This window comes from Carassius auratus, unplaced genomic scaffold (genome assembly GCF_003368295.1).
Source record: "Carassius auratus strain Wakin unplaced genomic scaffold, ASM336829v1 scaf_tig00013767, whole genome shotgun sequence".
NCBI classification, from domain to species: Eukaryota; Metazoa; Chordata; class Actinopteri; order Cypriniformes; family Cyprinidae; genus Carassius; species Carassius auratus.
In genome coordinates this window covers 983471-1011383 of record NW_020524440.1, presented here as the reverse complement: position 1 = coordinate 1011383, position 27913 = coordinate 983471, and the positions used below count along the sequence as shown (strand labels likewise).

General features: G+C 35.6%; 3 protein-coding genes across 4 annotated transcripts; 2 read left to right on the top strand and 1 right to left on the bottom strand.

Annotated features, from left to right (window-relative positions):
* Window positions 1–140: 140 nt before the first annotated feature.
* Window positions 141–18386, top strand: LOC113074155 (ubiquitin carboxyl-terminal hydrolase 11-like). 2 transcript variants are annotated; one of them, XM_026246906.1, is made up of 21 exons: window positions 141–380; window positions 1554–1663; window positions 2425–2555; window positions 2675–2792; window positions 3834–3979; window positions 4190–4251; window positions 7336–7429; window positions 7505–7678; window positions 8316–8474; window positions 8764–8988; window positions 9329–9412; window positions 9935–10029; window positions 10551–10757; window positions 11279–11376; window positions 11765–12229; window positions 12471–12541; window positions 13756–13868; window positions 14066–14215; window positions 15928–16043; window positions 16157–16245; window positions 17089–18386. In XM_026246906.1, the coding sequence occupies exons 1-21, from the start codon at window positions 271–273 to the stop codon at window positions 17251–17253; spliced, it is 2982 nt and encodes a 993-aa protein (XP_026102691.1). In that variant the 5' UTR covers window positions 141–270; the 3' UTR covers window positions 17254–18386. The 2 variants fall into 2 exon arrangements, with proteins under 2 accessions (XP_026102691.1, XP_026102692.1); XM_026246907.1 differs by lacking the exon at window positions 141–380 and adding an exon at window positions 2228–2321.
* A 1014-nt stretch (window positions 18387–19400) lies between these two features.
* Window positions 19401–24320, bottom strand: LOC113074154 (ER membrane protein complex subunit 3-like). The gene is made up of 8 exons (XM_026246905.1): window positions 23983–24320; window positions 23262–23319; window positions 23059–23152; window positions 22860–22964; window positions 21551–21632; window positions 21389–21468; window positions 21041–21123; window positions 19401–20456 (listed from the first exon to the last, which is right to left on the bottom strand). Exons 1-8 carry the CDS (start codon window positions 24135–24137, stop codon window positions 20361–20363), a joined length of 753 nt encoding a protein of 250 aa, XP_026102690.1. The 5' UTR covers window positions 24138–24320; the 3' UTR covers window positions 19401–20360.
* Window positions 24321–24948: 628 nt separating this feature from the next.
* On the top strand, window positions 24949–26798 carry LOC113074173 (protein UXT-like). The gene is made up of 6 exons (XM_026246930.1): window positions 24949–25265; window positions 25778–25859; window positions 26041–26108; window positions 26197–26304; window positions 26422–26485; window positions 26572–26798. The coding sequence occupies exons 1-6, from the start codon at window positions 25183–25185 to the stop codon at window positions 26629–26631; spliced, it is 465 nt and encodes a 154-aa protein (XP_026102715.1). The 5' UTR covers window positions 24949–25182; the 3' UTR covers window positions 26632–26798.
* The last annotated feature ends 1115 nt before the right edge of the window (window positions 26799–27913 follow it).

Sequence of the window (27913 nt, the reverse complement as noted above, 5' to 3'; positions counted from 1 at the left end):
TGTAAGGGGTATTAATAAAACACAATCGAATAGGTAAAACAATTTGAATTTATTGTTAGCTCGCGGGCTTTTGCCATAGTCAGTTTTTGCTGTATCCCTTTTAGCCATAGACAGTAAAAGAAAGCTTTTAGCCACAACAAGAACCATATGGTTCCGCCCCTCTCTCGCAGGGCGGAAGTTGTCATTCTAGCCGCTTCCTACTTCCTGCGTCAAAACATTCCGGTGTGTCTATGCGGCTTTAACGGCGCTTTTCTGATTTTATGAGTGATTATGGCTGCGAACAGCAGCATCGGTTCGGCCACGGAGCCTCCGGGACTAGAGACCCAGTGGCGGGAGATCGACAACCTGAACCAGCAGCAGCTCCGGGCCGGAGACACCTGGTGAGAGAAACTTCAGACTTAATAACAAAACATTTATTAAACAATAACAACAACTACTAAAACACAGAAAAAACACTAACAATTCTGTGATGAAACTGACAACGCGCTTGAGTTTGTGCGGTCTGAGGGTCTTGAGGTTCTTCAGGTTTAGAAACACCCATGCCAATGTGATTGAGAGTTCATTGATTCAGTCATCAAATAAAAGAGGGAAACTTTGATACAGGTCAGTTTTCAGGCCTAATAGATCGGCTTTCTTGGTTAACAGCTTCTTTAGCGTCAATAAGGTTTGACAGGTGACTTCTCGTACCAGATTCCAACGTCGTCAACTCTACCAAATTTAATTTCTTTTCATTTTCGCTAAGCGAATGTTCACATGATATGGTTTTATGGTGTCTAGTTCATTACTGCACTTGCTTTAAGTTTCACTTCCAGGTGTGTCAGTCTGAAATGGGAAAGTTACTTTCGGTTTGTTCTCGTTCCTTGAACTGGAAAGGCAGATCTGGACCAATAAAAATATCTGAATAAAAATACATTCTCATTTTGCTTTCTGCATGTAAAATCAATACAATGAATATCTGGGCTAGGGTTCTGTTTTCAATAAATAGTGGATGCGAAATAACAAATAATAATATATTCAGTCCACTTTCCATCTTTGAAGATTGCTTTCTTTCTACTAAGTTAAATTTTTGATGTTTATTTGAATGCATTTTAAAATATAATTTATTCATGTGATGCAAAGCAAAGTTTTTTTTTATGCTGGGCAAAGCTGCATTTATTTGATCAAAATACAGTAAATTTGTGAAATATTATTACAATATAAAATAACTGTTTTCTATTTGAATATATTTTAAAATTTAATTTATTCATAAGATGCAAAACTGAATTTTAAGCATCAGTACTTCAGTCTTCAGCCTACAGAAATCATGTTTATTATAATTTATTATTATTGTCAATGTTTAATGTCTCGTTCCTTGAACAGGAAAGGCAGATCTGCTGTAATTCTTCCCCGTCATTAAAGGCAAATGACAAGCTTTTGGTGTCTTAATTCATTTCTGACACTGTTGCCCTGTGCAGTTTACGTGAAACAGATTGGTCCTTAAGCTCGTTAAATGATGTTGGACTTCTACAACCAATCAGTGTTGAGTTTGACTGCTACATGTTTGTGTATCGCAGGTATTTGTTGGACAAAAGGTGGTATGATCAATGGAAAGAGTATGTGCACACCAGGGACCAAAATTCTTCTTCCTATCCTGGGAAAATTGATAACACTGAGCTCTTTGAAGGTAAATGCTGCTATGTTACCCACAAGATCCCATAGTAGCGCCATGAAACATTTATTTTCTCATTCTCCATAAATCTGTTCCTTTAAAGGTATAGCTGACTCGATAATTAATAATTGCTGAAAAATTACTCACCCCCAGGCCATCCAAGATTAAGTTAAGTTTTTGAACAAATTTAGAGAAATTTAATATAACACTTGCTCACAAATGGATCCGTCAGAATGAGAGTCCAAACAGCTGATAAAAGCATCACAGTAATCCTCACAACTCCAGTCCATCAGTTAAATGTTGTGAATAGTGAAAAGTTGCATGTTTGTAAGAAACAAATCCATCTAGGCGTCTTCTTACCAGAATATGAGTCCATAATCCATAATAATGCTTCCTCCAGTGGAAAAAGTAAACTGTAGAAAGCGAGGTTATCAAGGACTCGTATTTTTTCTTCTTTCAAGTTTAAAGTTCACTCCTTAATTTCTTACAGACGTTTATTGATGGAATGGAGTTGTGGATTACTATGATGTTTTTATCCTATGTTTGGACTCTCGTTCTGATGGCACCCATTCACTGCAGAGGATCCACTGGTGAGCAAGTGACGTAATGCTACATTTATCCAACTCTGTTCTGATGAAGAAACAAACTTGCCTACGTCTTGAACGGCCTGTGGGTGAGTATATTTAAGCAATTTTTCATATTTGGGCAAACTATTACTATACTTTAATAACTGTGGAGGCAGAAGATGTTTTTAATATTTAGTATATTTTCTGTAGATCTGGATTCTTACCATCTTAAAGAGAGGCTTACAGAGAATGATGACTTTGTCCTGGTCCCAGCGGAAGCCTGGCATAAACTCTTGTCGTGGTATGACATGATGGACGATCAGCCTCCTTTGGAGAGAAAGGTAGTGTTAACAAGACTTCTGACTTTTCTTCCTATAAAATCAAAAGAGATGTTGAGATCAAGATAGGCTGTGTTTGTCATTAATTGAGGATGATGTGAACATCTTCTTCCTCTTTCCAGGTTGTTGATCTTCCCAGCACTGTTAAAGTTGAGGTCTATCCTGTGGAGGTCTACCTCTGTCTTTCTAGCAACCTGGAGAGTACTGTTTCTGGACGCTTCAGTCGAGCAGACAAGATACGTGAGTTAAGGCTTTGTTATAGAATCCACGGAATTCACTTAACGTAAATTTAAAAAAGAATGAACTTCTTTGCACATGTTTGTTTTCTCATGCATTTGTCTTCAAATGAATGGCACAAATCTGGCGTGTTTTAAACAAACGTTTTAAGTGAAATATTTTGCTTGTAAAGTGTGTTAATGCTTTGATTTTATTCAATGACGTTCATACACTACTGTTTAATAGTTTGGGGTTGGTAACCATTTTCTATTTGAATGCGTTTTAAAATATAATTTATTCATGTGATGCAAAGCAAAGTTTTTTTTTATGCTGAGCAAGGCTGTATTTATTTGATCAAAAATACAGAAAATCATGAAATATTATTATAATATAAATGAACTGTTTTCTATTTGAATATATATTTAAAATTTAATTTATTCATACGATGCAAAGCTGAATTCTTTGCATCATTACTTCAGTCTTCAGTGTCACATGATCCTATGTTATTATTAATGTTGAAAACAGTTCTGGTGCTTAATATCATTTGTGGAAACTTCCATTTATATACTTTTTCAGGGTTCTTTGATTAAATAAATTCTGGAAAAATATTTTTTATAACATGAATGTCTTTATGAAATGAATGCATACTTGCTGAATAAAATCTTAATAAAAAGAGAAAAAAAAAACCATACTGACTTTAAACTCATGAACAGTAGAGTATGTTATTAAGAGTATATCTTTTAAGTTAGATGACAGTTACATCAATACATTACTATTTCTGCTCATAGTAACTCTACCTTTTAACAGGCAAACTAAATGTCTTCAACTATACTTCATTTAAAATAAACTAAATGTTTTCGGCTCATCAAAGATTTAGCTCAAGCTCTGGATTGCCAATTAATTTACAGAATGCTAGTGTCGCTTGCAAGTCTATTTTATATTTGGCATGCAATTATTTTGTAAACTAATGTGTGAAACCTCTCAGGATATCGGCAGCTAGGTGTATCTGAGCTCTGAATGCATGCATGTGTTTTAATCTCTAACGTGTGTATCTGTGTTTGATAGATGCTATTCATCAAAAGATACGGCAGCATTTTAATGTGCCAGAGACTGCTGAGAGCCGACTGTGGATGCGGAATACGGATTCGAGCTCGGAGAGGCTACGGAACCTTAACATGACTGTCCTAGACTCCTGCCTCAGCTCTGGCATGGTAAAATACACACCTAACATTTACACTCTGGTCATCTATTCTGTAATGTAACAATCTGGTGACATTTACAGTAATAAGAAGTGCCAGCAACCTCGCCTTGTGGCTTTGTCATATAGACAAACCTTGCTACTAAATGAATGCTCTGATATGGGCCACCCTGCATGTGTTTGTGTGTGTGGTGTGTCCTAACATGCTCTGCTCACTCTGCAGACGGTGATTATGGAGATCAGGAATGCGGATGGTACGTGGCCCACATCCAGGCCTCAGATCACGTGAGTATAAGGACACCAGCTTTCTTCTCTCTTGCACTAGTGCAAGTTTTTGTTTAGAAAAATGGAAAGACACATGTCTAATGCACAAAAAGTATTCATCAGCCCCATTCATTCACATCTGTGGTAGGTTAAATGCTTACATCCTCAAGAAATGGCAAGGCAATGAGATCAGTGAAGCACAAATAAACTTTGAAACCAGTCCTGTGGTTGGTAGAAAACATTGTTCATTTGGAAAATAACTGGGACCATATTATTTACACCCGATGTCGAATAAGTCACTCCAGAAAACCCACATGTTTTGTTAAAGTTTGAAGAACATCCTTTATTGCTTTAATGCAATAAACCATTATAATATGGTTTATTTATTTATTTTTTAAATTAAAGACTTCAATATGCTTTGAACATTAGAATTCAACAAATCCTTCCCAGATCAAAAATACCATTTATTGAACCTTGGCAGGCAAAAAGACTTGGGCCCGGTTTCCCGGTAACGCTCACTCTTAGCGTGCTAAGAAGACCTCGAAAGATATATCTTACCAAAGTTGTTTATGTTCCTAAGTGTGTTCCCCGAAGTGTCCCTTAGGAAGCTTCTTAGCACGCTGCCTCTTACGTCCGACGTAACAAGAGCGCTGTCCAAAGTGAGGGTGCTGAATTAGTTGGCATCGATTGCTCATGTATCGATTTTCCACTTCACGCGATGGTGCAATACAGCGTTAAGAAAGACAACACGTTCTATGCAAATGAAATATTCCTCAAATTATTATAGTAAAATTTATTTTAACATATTTTAAGTTATCAGTAGAATATAGACTATAATTTTAATTATCAAATGGTCAGTAATATGTTCACACCATATGTTGTGACGGTTAGACGAACCGGGTATCCCTCGCTAATCATCCACCCTCTTTATCCCGTTGTGCCACTTGTGCCGCTTCTTGACATGGGTTTAACGACTTTTTATAAAAAAATTATATAATTTACTTTTATATTAATGTAATGTAAGGTACTTTACAATCAGAATTGATTGGCAAGCAGCTGCAGTTACTTATGTTTAATGCGGTATTGATTGCAATTGGTTTATGTTTTTAATAAAAAGCAACCTATCTACAATGAACAGAGAGAGAGAGAGAGTTAGATACAAAATATGCTGGGGAAGCAACGTAAAAAAGGGCACCAAGCCTCTCGTCAGAGGAAGTTGAAGTTTTGCTGGACCTTGCCACGAGGTCAGATATCACACCCCAATGGTCCACTATAACCTGCACGTTTATGGCCGCGTATCCCTTTTGCGATGTGTACGCCTGATCAATCACTGATGAATTGGCGATAGGGATATGTGCATGGCGCAGAAGGGCGTTGGTGACAGGATGGACGCGCCTCCTCTTGATTAGGCCGTAGCCCTCTCCCACGACCTCGATGAATCTCTCTGTAGCAAAAAAAAAAAAAAAAGAAGAAAAAAAACCGTAGCGCTGGGTTTCAGGGCTTAAAGCAAAATCCCGCCGCATTAGTCTGGCAAGCGCAGGTTTGAGTCCAATTTATTTTTTATATAGCCACTTCAGGAAAAAGTCAAAAGGGCTTAAGTTTTGCCGAATAAAAAAATTGACATGGACTAAACGGCTCCGCGTCAGGCTCCGTCTTTGATTCAATACAAGGACACATTGGATCGCTGCCATAGTTGGTCGCTTACTGGACACCACCATGCGTCACCATTTATAGATCTTAGCCATTTAGAGCCAAATTGTTTGCCAGATTTTAATTATCAAAAAATTGATTCGCTTTAATTACATTACGAAAAAATGACCACCATATTAGTTCTGATACCACATAAAGTCAACTTCATAAATAGGCCTGTATCCATTGCGAACATAATTTATTATGAGTCTTAAAAAATAATCAGCTGCGCTGATTTCTAAAGACTGCTGTACAGTAGCGTCTTTAGCTCAAAAAACGCTAAGAGAGAGCTTACGAATGGTCCAGACCAACCTTACGAATGTATGACTTACAGAAGATATACTTAGTGTACGAACGTGTCGGGAATCGTGCCATAAGGTTAAGAGAGAGGTTAAGGAATAGGTTAAGAGCTACTTAGCGATAAGAACGTTTTGGGGAACCGGGCCCTGCTCTACACTTCAACAACCTTATGATGCGATAATTTTTTACAGTGTCATGAAACACTGTGCTATAGTCAATACAAATTCATTCATAATAGTGCTCTTCACAATACACATTGTTTTGAATTAATATCTTTATGCCTTGTATTTCATGCCAGATTAGAGCTGGGCGATAATGTAGTTTACATTTTGTGACACTTCAAGGCATGGAAACAAGCAGTTGTGATTTGCTATATAGCTAATATCGCTTTACATGCGTGTACTGTATGTATGTATGCAGATGTAGTATATTTCCAACTTTCTATAAACAGTATAGAGCTAGACAATAATATAGTTACATTTTTGTGACGAAAAAATCAGGCAGTTGAGATTGGCTATATATTATTATTTATATCACATTACATGAGTGTACTGTATATATGTGAATTATAATAATATATATCCAGCATTGTATTTGGAGCTTTGAACATGAACAATAACAGCTAATATTGCTTTAAAGTGTATATACTATTTATATGAGTGTACTGAATGTAGGCAGGTTAAGTAGGATGTACTATATACAACTTTTAATATATCTCTGGGTGATATTATAGGTGACATTAATATAATAAAGTTTATATTCATGGATTGTGTGGTTTGTAACTGAAAAGTATTAACAGATTGCCTTAACATTTAATTCTTAATTGTAATTTTAGTGTAACTGTCGAAAATTGTTGTATAAAAACTAACTATAACTGGTTGTGCTGCAAAACATTTTACTAAAGTTATAATTCTCAAAAATAATTCAAGCATAGCAAGCTACCTACCTAGCCAGTATTTTTGACCACTGTAAATATGTTTGAAAGTTTGTCCAAATCAAAAATTGAAATGCAGGTGTCTCATGCAGAAATGCTGTTTAGGTGGGTAGCTCTTTGGACTTTAAAACATCACTCGGATTTTATTTAAAATTTGGAATTATGGAATTTTTTGTCTCCAGGCGGAACTCTGATGAGGACTCGTATCAAGGCCCTCCTGGAGTGTGTGGCCTCACAAACCTAGGCAACACCTGCTTCATGAACTCAGCTTTACAGGTCAGAGGTCATGCACACTGAACACTCATAATAAAGGCATTTCTTAAAGTGAAGTGTGCATTTTTCCCCCTGCAGTGTCTAAGTAACACACCGCCACTGACTGAGTACTTTCTGAAGAACTCATATCTGGAGGAGCTGAACTTCACCAACCCTTTAGGCATGAAGGGAGAAATTGCAGAAGCCTATGCAGATGTCATCAAACAGATGTGGTCCGGCAGGCACTATTCTGTGGTTCCTCGGGTGTTTAAGGTAACCTAATTGTAGTGATCACTCTACATTAGCATTTTTAGTTCAAAACTTGTTCACGGACACCAGCAGAACTCAAATCAGTTGGTTCATTTCAGATACTATACTGTTTCCCCTCTTCTTTATATGATTGCCTTTCTGCTTTTCTATCAATAAAGGTTTATTAATAAAAGCTTAATATACAAAAACAACTATTAGTACAATAATCGTTTAATGTTTTTGGAAGACGTCTCTTCTGCTCACCAAGGCTGCATTTATTTGATCTATTATTTATGTAATGTTTTAGGAATATTGTGGATTATTACTACAATTTAAATTAACTGTTTTCTATTTTAATATATTTAACAATATTTTTGTGATGCAAAGCTGAATTTAGCAGCCAATCCTTCAGAAATCATGAAAATATACTGATTTGTTATAAAATATACTGATGATACATTGTATTCAGGATTCTATGATGAATAAGAACAGCTTTTATTCAAAAGATGAATTTTTTTTTACATTTTAAATGTGTTTACTCTCACATATGATCAATATAAGTCATTTATAGGCTTTAAACACTAAAATTCTGTTTGTTTTTAGTCTTGCTCTATTAGTAGTGCAGAAAATTAAGCAGCCTTGTTTGTGTATGTCTTTGCAGACCAAGGTCGGCCACTTTGCGTCACAGTTTCTGGGCTACCAGCAACACGACTCTCAGGAGCTGCTGTCTTTCCTGTTGGACGGTCTACATGAAGACCTCAACCGGGTCAAAAAGAAGGAGTATATTGAACTCCGGGATGCTGATGGCAGACCTGACCAGGTGCTTTACACACACACTATAGTACACAAAGAATCTATCTTTATTAATAGTTCATTTATCGAATGCTGTTGTCACTCTTGTTTATAAACAAAGTGTGTAAATAAATAAATTCCATTCTATTTTATTCTGTTGAAAGTTTTCATTCATAAAGATTTGTTATCAACCAGTTTTTCAAGCTTAGTCTCTGTAAAATCCACTATTGGTCGACCTCTAAACCTAACCATATTAATATCTCTACTACAAAACAAAGTTTTCCTATGAGAATCTAATTTCTATTTATTCCTAACAGGAAGTGGCTGAGGAAGCATGGCGCAACCATTTACGGCGGAACGATTCGGTCATCGTCGACACATTCCACGGGTTGTTTAAGTCAACGCTGGTGTGTCCCGAGTGCAACAAGGTCTCTGTGACCTTCGACCCCTTCTGCTACTTGAGTGTGCCCTTACCTGTTAGTAAGGAGAGGGTCATGGAGGTGTTCTATGTGTCACTGGATCCAACGGCCAAACCCACCCAGGTTTGTATAATGTCATATAATTGAAAAAAAACAGCAAAATAACAAAATGCTCAGTCATTTTTGGCAGGAAAGGCAGCATATGTGCAGCACGACAGACATTCTCATTATGAGTGAGCCCATGCTATGAGTTTGGCAGATGTGAATGATGTAGCACTGCAGGTTTGTAAACAGGAAGACAACTGGTGGCGTGTGATGATGTCATCAGAGCCGGTCTTGCTTAGGGCAAAGTAGTTTGACATTTCTGCTGAAAAGCGTTTAGTAAGGCTTTTTTTTAGTACTGCTTTACTGTGAGTTTTGCTCATCCTGGTGACTGATGATTGTGTCTGTCTTCCCTCTGCAGTATCGTCTGATTGTCCCTAAAGCTGGCAGAGTGATTGATTTGTGCACTGCCCTCTCTCAGGCAACAGGCCTCCCTCCCAGCCAGGTTCAAACAAACCTTTTAACTACTGAAACACTGGCAAAATTTATTGACAAATTTTTATTGATATATGACCCCGGACCACAAAACCAGTCTTAAGTTTTCATTAATTTAATTAAGCTGAATAAACAAGCTTTCCGTTGATGTATGTTTTATTAGGATCGTACAATATATAGCCGAGATACAACTATTTGAAAATCTGGAATCTGAGGGTGCCAAAAAATCAAAATAATGAGTAAATCGCCTTTAAGGTTGTCCAAATGCATATCAAATGCAGTATCTTTATGGAACATGATCTTTACTTAATATCGTAATGATTTTTGGCATAAAATTAATTATTTTGACCCATACAATATTTCTTTAGGCTATTGCTAAAAATATACCCCAGCAACTTAAGACTGGTTTTGTGCTCCAGGGTCACATATAATCTTGGTTTAATTAATGATATGGCCCTGTATCCATGTCGTCAAGAATCCAAACCCATTTAAAGTTTTTGTTCTGAGCTCATCATTGGTCTGCTCTTCACAGATGGCTGTGGCTGATGTTTTCAATCATCGCTTCTATAGGATTTACCAAACTGATGAATTCTTAAGCTGCATATTGGACCGGGACGATATATTTGTGTAAGATAGAACTAATCTGAGTAAACCGTAAACATACAGTGTTATTACAAATATACAGTGTCAGGTAATTGGAAATGAATGAACCAGGCTTAATAAAAACAATGTTGTCCATGGGAATTCATAAAAAAATATATTTATATACATGAAGTGGGTTATAGAAAAGTATCACCCCCCTTTAAATTTATCTCATTTTGTTGCTTTGTATGTTGGTGTTAAATCTTTCACTTGGATGTTATAAATTGCACAGAGTAAATATAGCTGGATAATATATAATGAAGTTTATTTTCTAAATATAGTTCATAATATAATTATGCATTTATATAAAATTATATATACATATTATTTTTTAAGTTGTTGTTAGTGTCTTGACTTTTCCACTTTTTTTTTATTATTCATATAATGTAGTTTATTTCAAAATATAATTCACAATGCATTAGGTTTTCATCTTTTAAGGAAAGAAAACTAAAATAATATGTATCAAAGGTGCATCTCCAGACAATTGTTGTGGTGTGTTGATGCAGGTATCAGCTGAGCAGCGGTTGTGTGGATCAGGATGGTGAGGAGGTGGTTATGGCCATCTACATGCGTGAACGCTCCCATTACAGAGATTACGGCTCGGGCAGCAACAGTTATGGCACGTCCCTGTTCGGTCACCCGCTGCTGATATCTGTGCCACGCAACCAGTGCACAAGAGAAGATCTTTACCAGCTCCTCCTGAAAAGACTGGCGTAAGTCTAGCCGATCATGTTCGTTTGGTCACAAGCTAGTTTTGATTAAATATCAGGATCATATCGTTTTCAGTGCTGTACATTTATGATGGTTTTCTTTTGTTATAGAAGGAAAACACATACAGTGATCATGATAGAGACTATTTAAACAATAAACAAAAACAGTAATATTAATTAGATTATAAAAATGTTACCAGATATGTCATTAGTCCTGGAATCAAACATTTTTTATTCTACATATGCTTTGTATTTTTTTTTTATTGTGTTTTTTTTAACTGCATCGGATTGATAATTGTCCATACAAATATTTTTGTACATATTTTACTGACAGTAGATGCAGTCAATTATACACTTCTTTGTATAAATGCATCTGGTAACTAGCTGCTTCTTGTGTCTTCTGTGATCATATTGGTGTTATTGTGATTGTTTATTTCAGTATCACTGGTTTTTGAGTGCATTTTGTTTTTAAAGGCCAAAGTTGGGTTGCCGTTCATATGAGTCATGATTGTGTCCCTACATAGGCGATATGTCCGTGCACTAGACCCTTCAGAAGAAGTAGAGGAGGAAGAAGAAGAAGAGGAAGAGTTGTACAAGGCACAGACCAATGGAGTTAGTGATGGTATAACTTAGTTTTTCATTTTAAAATAAATTAATACATTTATTCTGCAAGGATGCATTAAATCCATTAAAAGTGATGAAGTCATAATGTTACAGAAGATTCCAGCAGCACTGTTTTAATGTTTCTTAAAAAAATGTTTCTTGAGCAGCCAATTAGCATATTAGAATAATTTCTGAAGGATCATGTGACACTGAATACTGGCGTAATGATGCTGAAAATTCAGCATTGCATATCAGGAATAAATTACATTTTAACATATATATTTAAATGCAACATAGTTATTTTAAATTGACATAATATTTCACAATATCATTATAAGATACTTCTTTAATAAATGTTAAATTACCCCAAGCATTTAGTGTACCAATGATGATCTATTTCTGAACAGATGAAGGTGAGGAAGACTCTGAGGAGACAGGGCCATCCAATAAAGAGGAAGTGACTCAAGAAAGCAGTCAAACCGAAGGGAGAAACAACTGCCAATCAGAAGCCAGCCCGAGCAGCGAGGGGGAGGAGAAAGCTGAGGAGGAGGAGTCGAGCAGTGGACCAGACGGGGGCCGCAGCACGGAGGAGGGCCAATCAGCATGTGGCACCAGTGACACCAACAACCAAAACGCCACTGATGGAGACCAAAGTGTTGGTGCTGAACCTTCGAGCAAGAAGGAAAAGGATGAAGATGAGGTCGAGGAAGAAGAGGAGTATGGATCTTGTGCAAAGGCAAATAAGAGGATTCCGGGAAGACAGCGCTACACGGAGAGGCGGAAAAAAGCCCTCTTTACCATGCAGGCGGTCAACTCTAATGGTACCACGGAGCGAGGGATGGGAGAGTTGGATGGCAGCTTCTCTTTCAGCTGTAAGTGTACTCTAATGAGAAACTCCATTTATTACTGACTTCTCTACACATCTGATGCTTTTGTACAACTTCAGGGTCATGTGCGGACAAGCGAGGGTCATAACAAAGTGAGACTGCATGTCTTTTATCTCTCTGGGTGCTCAATTCACATCTTTTTATAGTCATGGTATCCTTTAACTCAGAACATTCATAAGTGCAAATGTTCCTGCTCCTAATGGCGTGACTCACTGTTTCCGTTTAGCTCAGCCATATATCGCCATCGACTGGGACCCTGACATGAAGAAGAAGTACTACAATGAGAATGAAGCCGAGGTAGGATTACTAATGAACTCTTTTACCCTTAAGAAATGCTTTGCGTTTGTTCTTTTACTAGGAAATGAATGTAATCTCTCATACAAGGATCAATCCAGTCTATTCCATTAGAGGTTTAGTGTTATACTCTTAAAGGGCAGTCGTGGCCTAAAGGTTAGAGAGTCGGACTTGTAACTCAAAGGTCAAGGGTCTGAGTCTGTGGGGAGCAAATCTGCAAGTGCTCTCCTCCACCCTCAATATCACGACTGAGGTTAGACCCTTGAGCAAGGCAAAAATGCAAAAATGGCTGCCCACTGCTCTGTGTGTGTGTGTGTGTGTGTGTGTGTTCACTACTCACTACTGTGTGTGTGGACTTGTTTGGGTTAAATGCAGTGTACAAATTCCGAGTATGGGACACTATACTTGACTACACGTCACTTTTGCTTTAAAGTATTGCTCCTAATGCAGTGATAAGTCAGGTCACCTTCACTTATGTAGAGCTTTAAACAATACAGATTGTTTCAAAGCAACTGCACACTAATGAACAGGAAAATAACAGAATTGGTGATATGCAAGGTCTGTTGTAAAGCAGCTCTAAAAAGATTATTCAGCTGAAGTCAGGTCAGTGTTGATTCAGTTAAGTAATGGTGCAGTTGCTCAATTTCTTAAACAAGTTCAGTTCAGCTATAAGCAGCTCTACAAAAGTCAGTTCGATTATTAACTCAGTTCAGTTCAGTAACAGTATTAATGTTGCGAATTCCAATCAGCTAAAAATAACTGTCAGTGCTGTCAAATAAATATGTTTTAAAAGTGTTTTAAACCAGCACTGCATTGCCTAGCTTTTCTCTTTTCTAATTTATCAAAATCCTTGGTTCTCATTCCAACCCAGCACCAATAAATGTAAACATCATTAAAATAAATAAATAAATAAACATTTTTCCATTCCTTATTGTGCTATCCTAAATATGCATTAGTTAAATGTTTTCAAAAAATAGCATTTATCATTGTATTTCTTGAATGTCCATGATGACACCTTGTACCTCACCAGTCAGGAACCACTGCTCTGCTCTCACAGTGATTTTTAAAGATTTTTAATATGTAAAATATGCTTAAATTCAATATTCATTTGGTCCTTTAATTACATATAAATATCCTTTAGTTTCAGTCTTGGCTCTTTCGAACTATGTAAACTGCAGCATTTCCATTGCAAACATGTGTTTTTTATGTTTATGCAGAAATACATAAAGCATGAGAGCATGGACGTCCCTCACCAGAAAATTACAGTGCAGCTGCAGGAATGTATAGCGCTCTTCACCACAGTAGAGACACTGGAAGAGGAAAACCCCTGGTAATCTACTACTTGGTTCTATCAAAGAATCTAGCCTTTTATTCCAATCTATCCCTTATGAACATGAAGAAAGAGGAACATTTTGTGTTGTTAACTGCATAATTTAAAGCCAGAAGCATAATTTCTAGAGGTAAATTTAAAGAACAGGATTGCTTCCTCTGCACATGTAACTTTGTTTTTGTTTATGTGGTCTGTAGGTATTGTCCGACATGTAAAAAGCATCAGCTTGCCACTAAGAAACTGGATCTATGGTCTTTGCCAGAGGTTCTTATTATCCATTTAAAGCGTTTCTCCTACACAAAATACTCTCGAGAGAAACTGGATACCATCGTGGAGTTCCCCCTGCGGTAAGATGAAGTACCGTTTGTCAGATGAAGACATACACTAGTGTCCAGAAGTTGGGATTAGTAGGATTTTTAAAGGCTCAGTTCACCCCAAAATGTGTATATCAGGTTTCTTCTTTCAAATGAATCCAGTCAGAGTTATATTAAAAATTGTCTTTGATCTTTCAAACTGTTTAATTGCACTCAGTGGGTGTTGCAGTGCTTCAGTCCAAAAGAAGTGAAATAAAAAGTGCCAATCCATTAAAAAAAAAAAAAGTGTCTCACATGGCTCATGGGGGGTGAACAAAGTCTTCTTTTCTTTTTTGTAAGAAAAATATCCATATTCAAACCATTATATTCACTTTAATCTAGCTTGCGCTCACAGTTGTAAAATGGAAGCAGTTCATGGTAGAATGACATCATGAGGTCAGCGTGGGCATGTGCAGGTGAGTCTCATGTAAACATTTGTTACCAGGAGTAAAGGAAGCAAAGTTTCCTTACTTTAGCAAAGGAAAACCAGTATCCTCTTAGCTTATATTGAAATCCTCTGACATTCTTCTTTACAAATCCTCGTTTTGTCCTTCTGATTAGTGACTATTGTTTTGTTTTGATCTCTCCTTTGCGTTTCCCTGTGTGTCACTTCTGAGCTGTGCATGTGCATAGCTGACCTCATATGTCAATCTTTTTACAGCTGTGAGTGCAAGCTAGATCAAAGTTATTATTACGTTTTAAATATGGTTATTTTTATTACAAAAATGCATCGATTCACTTCAGGAGGACTTTGTTCACCCCTTGGGGCCATGTGAGACACTTTTTATTAAGGGTGGGCGCTTTTTAATTAACTTCTTTTGGACTGAAGCACTGCAACAACCGCTGAGTGAAATTAAACAGCTTGAAAGATCAAAGACAAATTTTAATATAACTCTGACTGGATTCGTTTGGAAGAAGAAAGCCATATTCACTTAGAATGACTTGAGGGTGAGTAAATTATGGGCTAATTTTCATTTTTGGGTGAACTAACCATTTAAATGTTTTTGAAAGAAGGCTATAATGCTCACCAAGACTGCATTTATTTGATAAAAAGTACAGTAAAAACAATAATATTGTCAAATATTAAGATAATTTACTATAACTATTTTCTATTTGAATGCATTTTAGATTGTAATTTATTCCTGTGATGCAAAGCTGAATTTTCAGCATCATTACTACAGACTTCAGTGTCACATGATCCTTGAGAAATTATTCTAATATATATTCTGATTTTCTGCTAAAAAAAAACCTTATTATCAATTATGAGAACAGTTGTGCTACATAATATTTTTGTGTAAACTTTTCACGAAAAGGTTTATTTTTTTGAAAAATAATAAAAGGTTTAAAAGAACAGCATTTGCTTAAAATAAAACTTTTGTAACTTTGTTGATGTTTTTGTTGTCACTTTTAATCAATGTAATGCTTCCTTTGTATAAATGTATTAATTGGTATTGTTGGTAATGTACAGTTGTAAATGTTATTTATTCATTCATTCATTTATTCTTGTGTAATGGTGATATATTGCATAATTAAAATGGAAACATAGGGTCATAAATGTTCCTTCACATCCTCCCAATATATAAATTAGTTAGCAACCTTTATATAGCAAACTAACTTTCTTCAGTGGTTGATTCTCCAACTATTACATTTGTTTCCATATGTTGTTATTGCTCTGGTGAAAAGCAGCTTTCATTCTTTGCCTGCAGGGATTTGGACTTCTCAGGTTTCCTCCTAAAGAAGAGCGTGAACAGTACTGAACCTCCCTGTAGATATGATCTGATCGCTGTGTCCAACCACTACGGCGGACTCCGAGACGGTCACTGTATGCATCAGTCTTTTTAGCTTTTATTAAACCATATTAACGTCAAAAATTGCATTCTGTTTTGATTAGTGACAATAACATTATGCAAATATTTCTCTTTTTTCCCCTTCTAGATACTAGTTATGCCCGAAACAAGGATAATGGTCAGTGGTATTACTTTGACGACAGCAAGGTGACCTATGCAACGGAGGAACAAATAGTGGTGAGATTAATGCATCTTTCTGTGGTATGCTTTATCAACATGAAATCAAAATAGACCCTATGGTTTTTATTCAATTTGATTCATCAGTGCATGCTCTTCTAAAATGAAATGTTGTTTTTTCCTCAAAATACAATAACTTTTTCAGCCTCCAAAACGACTTGCCTCCAAAAAAAACGATCTGTTTAAAATGATGTCCACAAGAAATGATCATATCCATGGATTGGAATTGTTTTATTCTACATAAACTTGTTGAGGCCGCTCCCAAATCTAAAACAAAAATCTAAAACCCAGGTGTAATTTTGGAGTTGGCTAATAATAATATCATTAAAAATAAAATTCATAAGCTTTCTGTTTAGTCCTTTTATAGTGCTTAAGTGTGATTCATGAAAGTAAATCTAAACAAACAAAACTATTTAAAAAGCACAATATGACAAAAGTTTGGGGTCAGTTTTTTATGATTTTAATACTTTTATTCAGCAAGTATGCATTAAACTAATCACGAATGCTAGATAAGACCGTTATAATGTTACAAAACTGTTCTTTTGAACTTTCTGTTCATCAAAGGATCCTCAAAATATATACATTTCCAATAAAATATTAATATGCAGATCAGCATATTAGAATGATTTCTGAAAGATCATGTGACACTGAAGACTGGAGTAATGATGCTGAAAATGCAGCTTTGATCACAGGAATAAATGACAATTTAAACAGTAAACAGTGACTTTAAATTGTAACAATATTTCGCAATGTATTTAATGCAACCTTGGTGAGCATAACAGACTTCTTTCAAAAACAAAAAAAAAAGTCAATGAAATGTTTACTCTCCCTCTATTCTTGTAGACCAGTGCTGCCTACCTCCTGTTCTACCAGCGCCAAGACAAGATCCGCCGGCCCACAATCCCTCCACCCATACCCTCCTCCACCCAGACAGAGAACCACATCTCCTCCCAGACCGGTGATGGCATGGATGGAGCCGCTTCCTGTGTCAGCATGGAGACGGACTGATTTCTGTCCGTTTTTCTTTTACTCATTCTTTCTCACTCTTACCTCTTCCATTCGCGCACACTGTCTATCATCTTAATCAACGGAAACTTGAACCTCCGCCTCTGCTCTGACACCGACAGGAAGTACGAGGCTGGGGCAACTCTCTCAGGCTGGTGCACGAGCATCATGGGGTTGGGAATGCAGACTTATGTGTTGTTTTTTCTTTGTGACAAACTCAAGGAAACGGGTTAGGCTGGTACCGGCGGATTCAGTCGCTTCAGTGACGATGAGAATTCAAAGAATGAGGTTTCCGCTGCAGGTCATCATCACTGACATGTTCTTTATTTTTTATCTAAGCTTGCTTTTCTGAGCTAGCTCAGCTGCTGTCCGCGGTGGTGATGACTGATCTGAACGTACAACCTTCAGCTGCACTGGTTAGCATCATGAATCAGGCCTTCTGTTTATTCCATCTCATCGTGGGCGCTGTTAGCAGGGATGCTGGGGGTGGGGGTTTCTCATATCAGGGATGTCATGTTCAGAGATGCTGCTTCAGATTTCTGAGATCTTCTTGTTAAAAGGTGGATGGAGAACTAGGTGGAGGTAAATGAGAAATAGCTTTCTGTCCACTCACTCGTGATCTATTTATTTTCATAATTGCTTGATGCTAATGTGGAGTGAGAGATTATAAATGTAAAGAGTGGCTTCTAAAGATTTATTTTCATTCTTTTGATGTTTTTTTCCTCTGTGGTAAGGTCTGGGAAAAGACACTCTGTTGCAGGACACAAACTGAGACCTGATTTCCAGCGAGAATTAGCTTTTTTTTTTTTTTTTTTCTTAATTGAAAGAAAATGCACCGCAATATTTAAATATTACATTCTTTTTGACTAACTGCCTACAATTTATAATGAACTCTTTGGAGCAACGAGAATATTTCAGCAAAGTGCTTTCTGGATAGAGCTCTTTACGTGATGTTTTTAAGGCACCTCTGTACAGTATTTTTGTATTAAATGTTGTATTATCTATGATCATTTGGATCAGATGCTGGGAATGGGGGAGCTTTCATTTTATTTTGTTAATTATAGATTGAATATATAATTGTATACACATCTTTTGATATGAATAAATGCTGACTTTAAAGTCAAGGTTAGATTGTACACATTTGACTTCCATTTACATTGATTTACCTCTGAAAAAAGGGATGTTTAGATCCTTTGGCAACGGGAAATGCATTCACTCGGTTCATTCTGATTGCATATTAACATTTCTCAGTTGCTCATAGTGTTGTAATTCATTTGGCCCACTGTGTAAAGAAGAAGAAAATGCTTTTTCATTTGCACTTCCCATTAAGAGACTGCTTTATTGCTTTCCTCAGATGATAATGGATACAGTTCATCGCACTGTTCTATGAGAGATGTACCGTATTTTCCGGACTATAAGTCACACTTTTTTTCATAGTTTGGCTGGTCTTGCGACTTATAGTCAGGTGCGACTTATTTATCAAAATTAATTTGACATGAACCGAGAGAAATGAACCAAGAGAAAACCTGACCACGAGAGGGTGCTCTATGCTCCTGAGTGCTCCTGTAGCCTACACTGAGCAGCATAGAGCGCCCTCTCGTGGCTGTAGACGGTATTGTTTTCTCTCGGTTCTTGGTTCTAAATAAATGCGACTTATAGTCCAGTGCGATTTATATGTTTTTTTTTCTCGTCATGACGTATTTTTGGACTGATGCGACTTATACTCCGGTGTGACTTATAGTCCGAAAAATACGGTATAAACATATCACATATATATGTGGGAGGAACATTTAATTCATTCAGTATGTTCTAATGTCTTATATAATAATATGGGTGAATCTCACAAAACCTGTCCAGAACAAAAAACTAAAGAAACCAAGGGAAAAATATTAAATTTTATTTAATAAAATGAAGCATTTTGACAGTTTCAGGGCAACTCAACATTAAACATTTTTTTAATGAAAATGTCTGTACATCATGATAGTATTTTTTTACTTCATTTGTGCAGATTTAATTACAGATTAAATGCATTATTACAGTAAACTGCAAATGGCGCGATATGTTCTTGTTCGCATTTGTGAGATTTACGAACTTGTGATGAAGAACTGATGGGAATTTTCTTGTAGTCTGCTTTACAAATGGACAGTTTGTTTTTTGTAAATAGAAAAAAAATTGTTCCTCAAATGATTTAGCTCCTTTCTCATCTACAGTCTTCCACTTTGTACAAGGTTTAATGAATGTAACGATCCATTTAAAAAGAGTTTTACTATTTTACTGTAAATAATGGCTTCACTCTGGCATTTATTTTTCTAAAATAATTAATTAGAGCTGGAATCAACAGCTTCAGAGAGCAACAAACAGCATAATTTCTTTCTAATATTAAATTCAGATATTTATTAAAGCTACCGTGTGACCTCTGATCATGGTTATATTATTTCAGTGAAATCCATCAAACGGTCAGCTGTGAATATTTGAAATGTTAAAGCAATCAGTTGGTTTGAGAAACCAACTTTTATTTCTGTCAATGCTACACAATTTATTTTGCAATATTCAAAAGCACCTTTCACAGTATGAAACGCCAAATTTCATATTTGTGATTTTGTATTGTGGGGGCATTTTTGCATAGAAATGATATATTATAAAGAAGTTATCAAATAAAAGCTTTTGAGTTTTGAATATGGAGTATGTAGTATTTTCAATCTGCTCATTTTCTCTCACCTGAAGCACAAACTGATTTCCTCCTCATCTTAGGGTGCAATATAATCTTTATTAAAACCCAAAATGATTTTCAAGGCATCACTTCTCACATAAACACACTATTAAGACATGACAAATTCCGTATATTAATACCTCTGCCATAAATGTATATAATTTAGATCTATGCTTACAACTAATCAATGTTTATGTGCAAATCTCAGTTCACACAAACATGTCAGACATATTACAGATGCTTTGCAGGACATTCAAGGAGATCAATGCAGTCAACGAGTATCAACATTTGAATCGTGTAAAGAAATCACATCTGCTTATGAATTGAACCATCTTAGCAGCTTAGCTTAGTTCATATCAAAAAGTGATTTGAAATCAGGGTTTGTTTTTTACTGTAATTCTTAGCTAAGCAAGTTCAGATCCTGACACATGAGCTCCTCTTCTACGTTCTCCAGGGCCCATTTGTGCTCCACAATCTCCAGGGCTTCCCACTCGCTCTGAAACAATGGTATTGAATACACTTAAGCATTGAAGAGCTTTACACATCTGAGAAGAGTGTGAACATTCTGCTAAACGTCTCCTTTTGTGTTCCACAGCAGAAAGAATGGCATACGTGTTTACAACAGCATGAGGATGAGTAAATGATGAGCACATTCTCTCTCTCTATATATAATCACTTGTGTATGAGGATTGAATCGACTTATTGCACCCAGCACAATCTGCGTTCCCCAAGAAATGTGATGTTTCAATAGTTCTGTAAATATGTAAGCTACAAAATGGCAAAGTTTATGGTTTCACAATTATCCTAAGATGATGAGGGTTATGAAATTAAAGCAACCATGTTTCCACACCAGGGCTAGTGTTGCATCAGTCCGTCCACTGGGGCTGTAGGCGCTGTACTCCCAAGAAAAATGTACTTTAAATTTGTGTTAAACACAACTAACTGCTGGCGTGTTTTGTTTTTTACGGTTTGTTGCATGCATGTTTGTCCCAGAATAATTTAATATTGCTAAGAAAGAAACCACATAAAGAGAATTATAATTACTTATAAATGGTTTTGTTCAAATTATGTCCTGCTCACCTTAAATGCTTTATTAGGATCAGGAGGCATCGCCATCGCCGCCCCTGTCATTTGATCCTGCATAATCCTCGACTGATCTGCAGCTGAAAATAAACACCTAGCTGAGCAAGTCATCTAAAATTTTGCAGAAATCATGTTCAATACAATACAGAGGGTTACAGAATTACACATATATATATATATATATATATATATATATATATATATATTCATTTTATGATATTAAATATTGCGTTATATTAAAATAATATACTGTATAGTAATATAATATAAAAATTGAATATAACACAAACACAATAAGGTTGAGGTCATAAAAGAGTCTAAATATCAGAAACAAAAACAACCAACCATTGTCTTGTCCAAGGATGAGTGTGTACATGCTTCTGAGCCCAAACACATTAAGAAAATACCATGATGCTGAACTGACCCTATAAGAGCAATACATTCAGATTTTATTCACAGTTTTCAAGTTCGGTAATAAATGAAAAAACATCAATGTCAATACTGTACCAGGAAGCGTCCAGAGAGAGCAGCTCAATTCCTCTCTGTAGCATGGGCTTAAATCTCAGAGTCAGAGGAAACGGAACTTTAGCTGAAGGGGAAACAAGCTTTTATAAGACTTTTATAACAATTCATTTAAACTCTTACAAGCGCACTTCGTTTCAAATAACATTCACTTGAGATTTAATCAGATAAATAGAAGCCATTACAACTTTTAGGCATTTACTAGTCAATCTTGTCTGCTTTTTGGTAACGATGAGAAAAAGCAAACTGTAGCTGCTTTAAGAGAGAACAGAAGCTTGATGCTAGCACTGGACTGAACAAACGCATATGCGGTAATCTGACTATGGTTAGAGCCCACTTACCAACCTCTGCCTTTCAGAAAATGAGTTATGAAAGTACTGGCCAAATGTTACATCACCCAATTAAAATTCAGAAGCCGGCTGTTTAGGATTAGAATGTCTCCCTTCACACATTTTAGATGCATCTTACATCCCTGAATTCAGTCGCACTTACAAATGATTGTTTTAGAAATAAGAAGACTACATTCACACATGCTCACTAGATCCTTTTTATAGTTTAGCATTTCAAGGGAGTTGCTCACTACTAAATAATAAAAATTTGCTGAAAATTTAGACACTCTCAGGCAAAACAACATTGGTATATGGGTTTGTTTCTTCATCAGATCAGATTTGGAGAAATGTAGCATTACATCACTTGCTCAGCAGTGGATCCTCTGCAGTGAATGGGTGCCGTCAGAATGAGAGCAGATAAAAATACCACAGTAATCCACACTACTCCAGTCCATCGATTAATGTCTTGTGAAGCAAAAAGCTGCGTGTTTGTAAGAAACAAATACATCATTAAGACGTTTTAACTTTAAACTATTGCTTCCAGTTAAAATACAGGTCCTCTATCCAGAATATCAGCTTGAATGAGCTTGGATTTTCTTCACTGGAGGAAGCGTTATTATAAATTATGGATTGCAAGCAATGATTTGAAGATAAAACACCTAAATGTTGGATTTGTTTCCTACAAACACAATGCTTTTCACTTCACAAGACAATAATTGATGGAGTGGTGAGGATTATTGTGATGTTCTCATCAACCGTTTTGACTCTCATTCTGACGGCACCCATTCACTGCAGAGGATCCAGTAGTGAGCAAGTGTTGGAATGCTACATTTCTCCAAATCCGTTCTGATGAAGAAACAAAGTCATCTACATCTTGGAAAGCCTGATGGTGAATACATTTTCAGCTAATTGTAATTTTTAGGTGAATTATTCCTTTAATTCTGACAATTAACAAACGCTCTTACTTGTGAGAAAACCAGAAAAGGCCCAGTTGATCCATCCTCCAATCACAATCATTGGCAACACATTGGTTAGATTCCCCTTCATCATGTCCATCATCATGCTGGGATCTGGGACAGGTTTTCAAGCACAGATATTGCAGATGTTATAATGGAGCATAGTAGATCATTTCTTCTATGCTTAGGATGTTAAAGTAGCTCTTACCAGTCATGGGGTTTTTGGGGATCACCTTTCTTTTGACCGTCTTGAAGAATCCAGTCTCAGGGTTGTTGAAATAGTGTTTTCGCATGGCAAATGACTGAGATGAGATGGTGTGATTGATCAGTGACACAAACATGTAAATGGAGTTTTATAAGTTTATTCCACTCAAATACCCTGGGCACTGTAATTCATAAAGTAATTAATACCTGTTTGGGAAGATATTTTCCATTTTCTCTCAGGATGCGGCTGCGCAGCAACACTTGGCTGTGATTTAAAAATAATTAAAATGGATACATATATATGCATTCACAAAAGACATTTAAAATAATTATGTAAAAAATGTTTTCTGAAGTAATTAAATTCTTAAGAAGAACTTGCCTATGATTTAATAATTTTGCAGGAAATAAGATATATTTCCATGTATTGTAATTGGGACAAATTTAAAAGATCTAATGATCAGGTTTGGACAAAATTCAGGAAATGTCTCCTTTTCCATTCAGATGATTTTACTAAATTATTTATAGGTTTACACTCTGATATGCAGAATACATATCCACATAGAATATTTCTAAACAATAATGTTCAATACTGCCAATTTAATTCACTCAGCAATCAAAACTTATTTTTTAATCAATTCTACATTTTTTTGTATCAATTTTGTGTTGGATTAAATTAAACAATTTAATAAATGGAAATGAATGAATCAATATTTTGCCAAGACAACTATGTATTTAAAGATATATACTGACATATTTTTAAGTTATTATTTTAATTAAAAATAATTATTGAATATAATGGAATTGTGTCAATATTTGTAATAATGTTTTTCAATCTTATTCATCTTTTTTATAGAATTACAGTATTTTACATATTGTGAGTTTGATAACATGTTTATGACTAAACACCTGTATGAATTCGTCATCTCACCTGTCAGACACCTGCTGCAGATCAACTTTCTTGTCGTTATGAATCAGCTGAGTGACGTAATGACGCAAAACTCCGACGAAGAATGTGATGAAGACTATGGGCAAAACAACCCACAGGCGGATACTGGAGTCGAGCAGCAACTCTGGACCTGCCATTTCCTTACAACTATCTGTACTCAAAACACTGACACTAGTTTAAAATAATGCTCAAATTACGACAAAGTGAAAAGTCCAACTATGGTAAAACTACTGAACTTTTATACTACAGTAATGGCACATTGCTGCGTGAACATGCGCCATATACGCAGCTGCTTTTTGACCTTTGAACTAGTAGAAAGGTCCGATTCGTGAACGAGTCGTTGTATTGAGTCGGATCTTTTAATGTATGTTAAGGGATTCACAAACTAGTCTGAATGATTCATCTACTGAATCAGTGCACAATTCAAATGAATATGACTTTTCTAAAAGAAAAATTTATTATTGTTATTAGGAAAATGTTATATACATCAAACTAAAAGGAGTAACTCAAAACCCTTTTTAGTTTATTTAAAGTTTAAAGTTGATTTAAAGTTTAAAGTCTTTAAAGTTTATTTAAAATCCAGAGAACCGTGTCTCTGCTGAATTTAACACGTTTGTGGTGGACATTATTATTTTTTTAAGATAACTTTTTTTATTTTAATTATTTCAAATTTTACGTACAAAATTTGTAAACATAATCAAGTCAAAAAGTAAAAAAAACGCTTTTTAACGCATTCCTTGAGACGAACTGTTTCAAAGAACCGATTCGCAAGAATGAGTCGCACGTCCCCTCACTTTGAACTATGACATATTTACATATTCACTTATGTTTTATTATTTTCTATCACTAACTGATAGGTAAAAGAATGGCTAATCTATGAAAAACATATATAAATAAAAATAAAATAAAATAAAATAAAATAAAAGTTAGCTTACGTCATTTCCGGTTTCGAATCAGGGAGCCACGTGACATGCTGAAGGAAGGTTTAGCTTCACACAGTCGAGCCTTTTCTATTAAAACAAATTCGTTTTGTCAGCTGCTAGCCTGCTAGCGTTTTAGTGCAGCACCACCCCAGCGAAGGGACTGTCGATCTCTGATGCACGTTAATATTAGAAACATTGACTACGATTAAAATAAATATCGCCTTATCATAGTCGATCTGCAACCGTCTTTTTTCATATCATGACTCCTGGGGCCCCCGGTATCAATGAAAAAGTATTGCAGTATGATACATTTATCAATGAAGTACTGAAACGAGACTTAGAGTAAGTATCATCGTTTGATTTTTAGCTTTGCTTTTACCATGTTTACATGTTTGTACCATGGTTATGCCGTGATTTCTTTAAATATGTACTTTAGTAATACCTATAATGGTATTATTTGAAGTTCCATTGAGTTCCACGTAAATACCAATTTTACATAATAACGTATATGTATGTTAACCTCCAACAAGGGTTTCTGCACCAAGTGCTAAGTCAGGTTTTGCTTGGGGATCAAATACTTATTTCACTCACCGAAATAAAAATACATTTCTAACCTTTATAAAATTTGTTTTTTTCTGGATTTTTTGGTTGGTATTCTGTCTCTGTACGTTAAAATAAACCTAACATAAAAATTACAGACCCTTCATTTTTTTGTAAGTGGGAAAACTTACAAAAACAGCAGGGGTCAAATAAATGTTTCCCACTATATGTATATGTGTATGTGCATAAATATATAAAAAATAATTAAAAAGAAAAAAATTATTTGCCACAATTTTAACTCTGTGCTTTGACAGGAAAGTATTGGAGCAAAGAGATGCTGTGTATGAGAAAATAGCACAATACCTTCAGCTGAAGAATACAATTAAAAGCATTCAGGTATTTTATCTACTAAACCATATTTTATTCTTTTTCAATGTCCTTATGTGTTTCTAAGTGTTTTTTTTCTTTTCTATGTAACCTTGCCTGTCTCTATTTTCATTTGTTACTCCGTCTCTATCGTTTTCTTGCTCTCGTTGTGTGTAATTTGTTGCTTTTGCTATATTTTATTTATCTTTAGGAAACTGGCAGCAAAGAACTCAAAACAGATGTTGACCTTGGCTGCAATTTCTTTGTGCAAGCCCACGTGTAAGTATTGCAAGTCTGTGAACTGTACATCAATGCCTCTGTCTAACATTTTAAAAGCCAAACTCATGAAGGATTTATTACTTTTTAGACCTGATGCATCCAAAATATATGTGGCAGTTGGATTTGGATTCTTTGTCGAATTCACACACGCAGAGGCTTTGAAGTTCATAGAGAAGAAGACGAATCAGCTAACGGAGTAATAGATCATTTGTTTTTATCTTTTGGTTTTTGATTGTTTTGAAATGTGCATGTTTGCATTTTTTAATTGTTAAGTTGAGATGTTCAGATGTTCTTCATTATTTGAATATTTCAGGTATACTGAGATCCTTACCAAAGATGCAGCAAAGATAAAGGCCAACATCCGCATGGTTCTGGAGGTACAAATCATTATGGTTTACTTGCTTGTCATTATTATTATTTTTTTACTATTTATTGTGATGCTTAAAAAAAAATTTTTTTGTAGGGATTAAGGGAATTACAAGGTCTGAAAGATCTTCCAGAGGCCAGGAGAGAGGTGTTTTAGTACAGTACACCAGTCACAGCACAGTGTATTAAATTTGCACATATGATTAATGTTTGTTTCAAACAATGTGAACTTTATCAGTTTTAGAGAAACATTGCCTTTTAACAGGTTATACTGTTGTTTTTGAAAAGTTTTGCTGAATAAATTGTAAGATTTTCAGTACCTACCATCAGTGGCATTGTGATCATTTTAAATAACTACATCACTGTACGCACAATACATGAACACATCGTCTTTTAAAACCTTCATTTAACATTAGACCGTCTATATGAAAATGAATATGTAAGAAGCTTCTCGTTTAGACAAGCAACTTATTCATGAGATTGTATAATTGTAAATTAAGAAAGTCATGTGTGATGTAAACTGGCTCATACATTTTTATTTCCTTAAAACAGGACTTCTTACAGAAATAAGAATTCTACCATTCATTTGGGTGATTTCAGCAAGCCACAAAATTACACTATGAAGCCAGTCTTGATGTATATCTAAAATGAAAATATAAATCTGTTGAATAAATGTAAATGAGAAAATGGAGGTAATTTAAAATAAGTAGAATTAATTTGTTTGTTGAATCTACAAATAATAAGAACAAAAACTATGTGTAGATTACCCTGTTCGCATAATCAGTTCTTCATCCTTTCTACGAGTATGGTGTTCGATATAATGCTTTCAAAATATATGTGTGCTTCCTTTGGGATTCAAGATTGCACCTTCAATGAATTACGTGGTGGTTAATCGATCATTAATTGTACTTCTGTTTTAGCTGTTCTGATTGACGAACACAGTGGTTAATTTTATGTTTCTGCCGCATCTGTGTGATGGCTACTCTGTCACACTAGTAACAGTTGCCATGGAAACTGGATGTTGAATTGTGGCATCTCTGTAAGACTTGCTTCCTGAAATAGATTATTTTTCTTTGTACAAAGACTCACTGCCACATTTGGGCACAATGACACACTATACAATCATTATAATATGACATTGTCAGCACTGGCTATGGAATTACAGCTTTTATGTTTTAAAATGATATACAGTATAATTCAGGATTTAGATGGAACTTTCCAATGCATCAATTAATGGATCGTTTATCCTTCCTGTATTATTCTATGCAATATGAATGGCTAACATTATTTTGATTATACACTGTAATAATTAATATTTTATGATGTCACAGACCCCCAAATATGAACATCTTCATGTGAGGCACCCCAATTCTAAAATTTTAATACAGCTATGGTTTTCTGTAGAAAGACCCAATTTGTACTTTAAATATTTAAAAAAT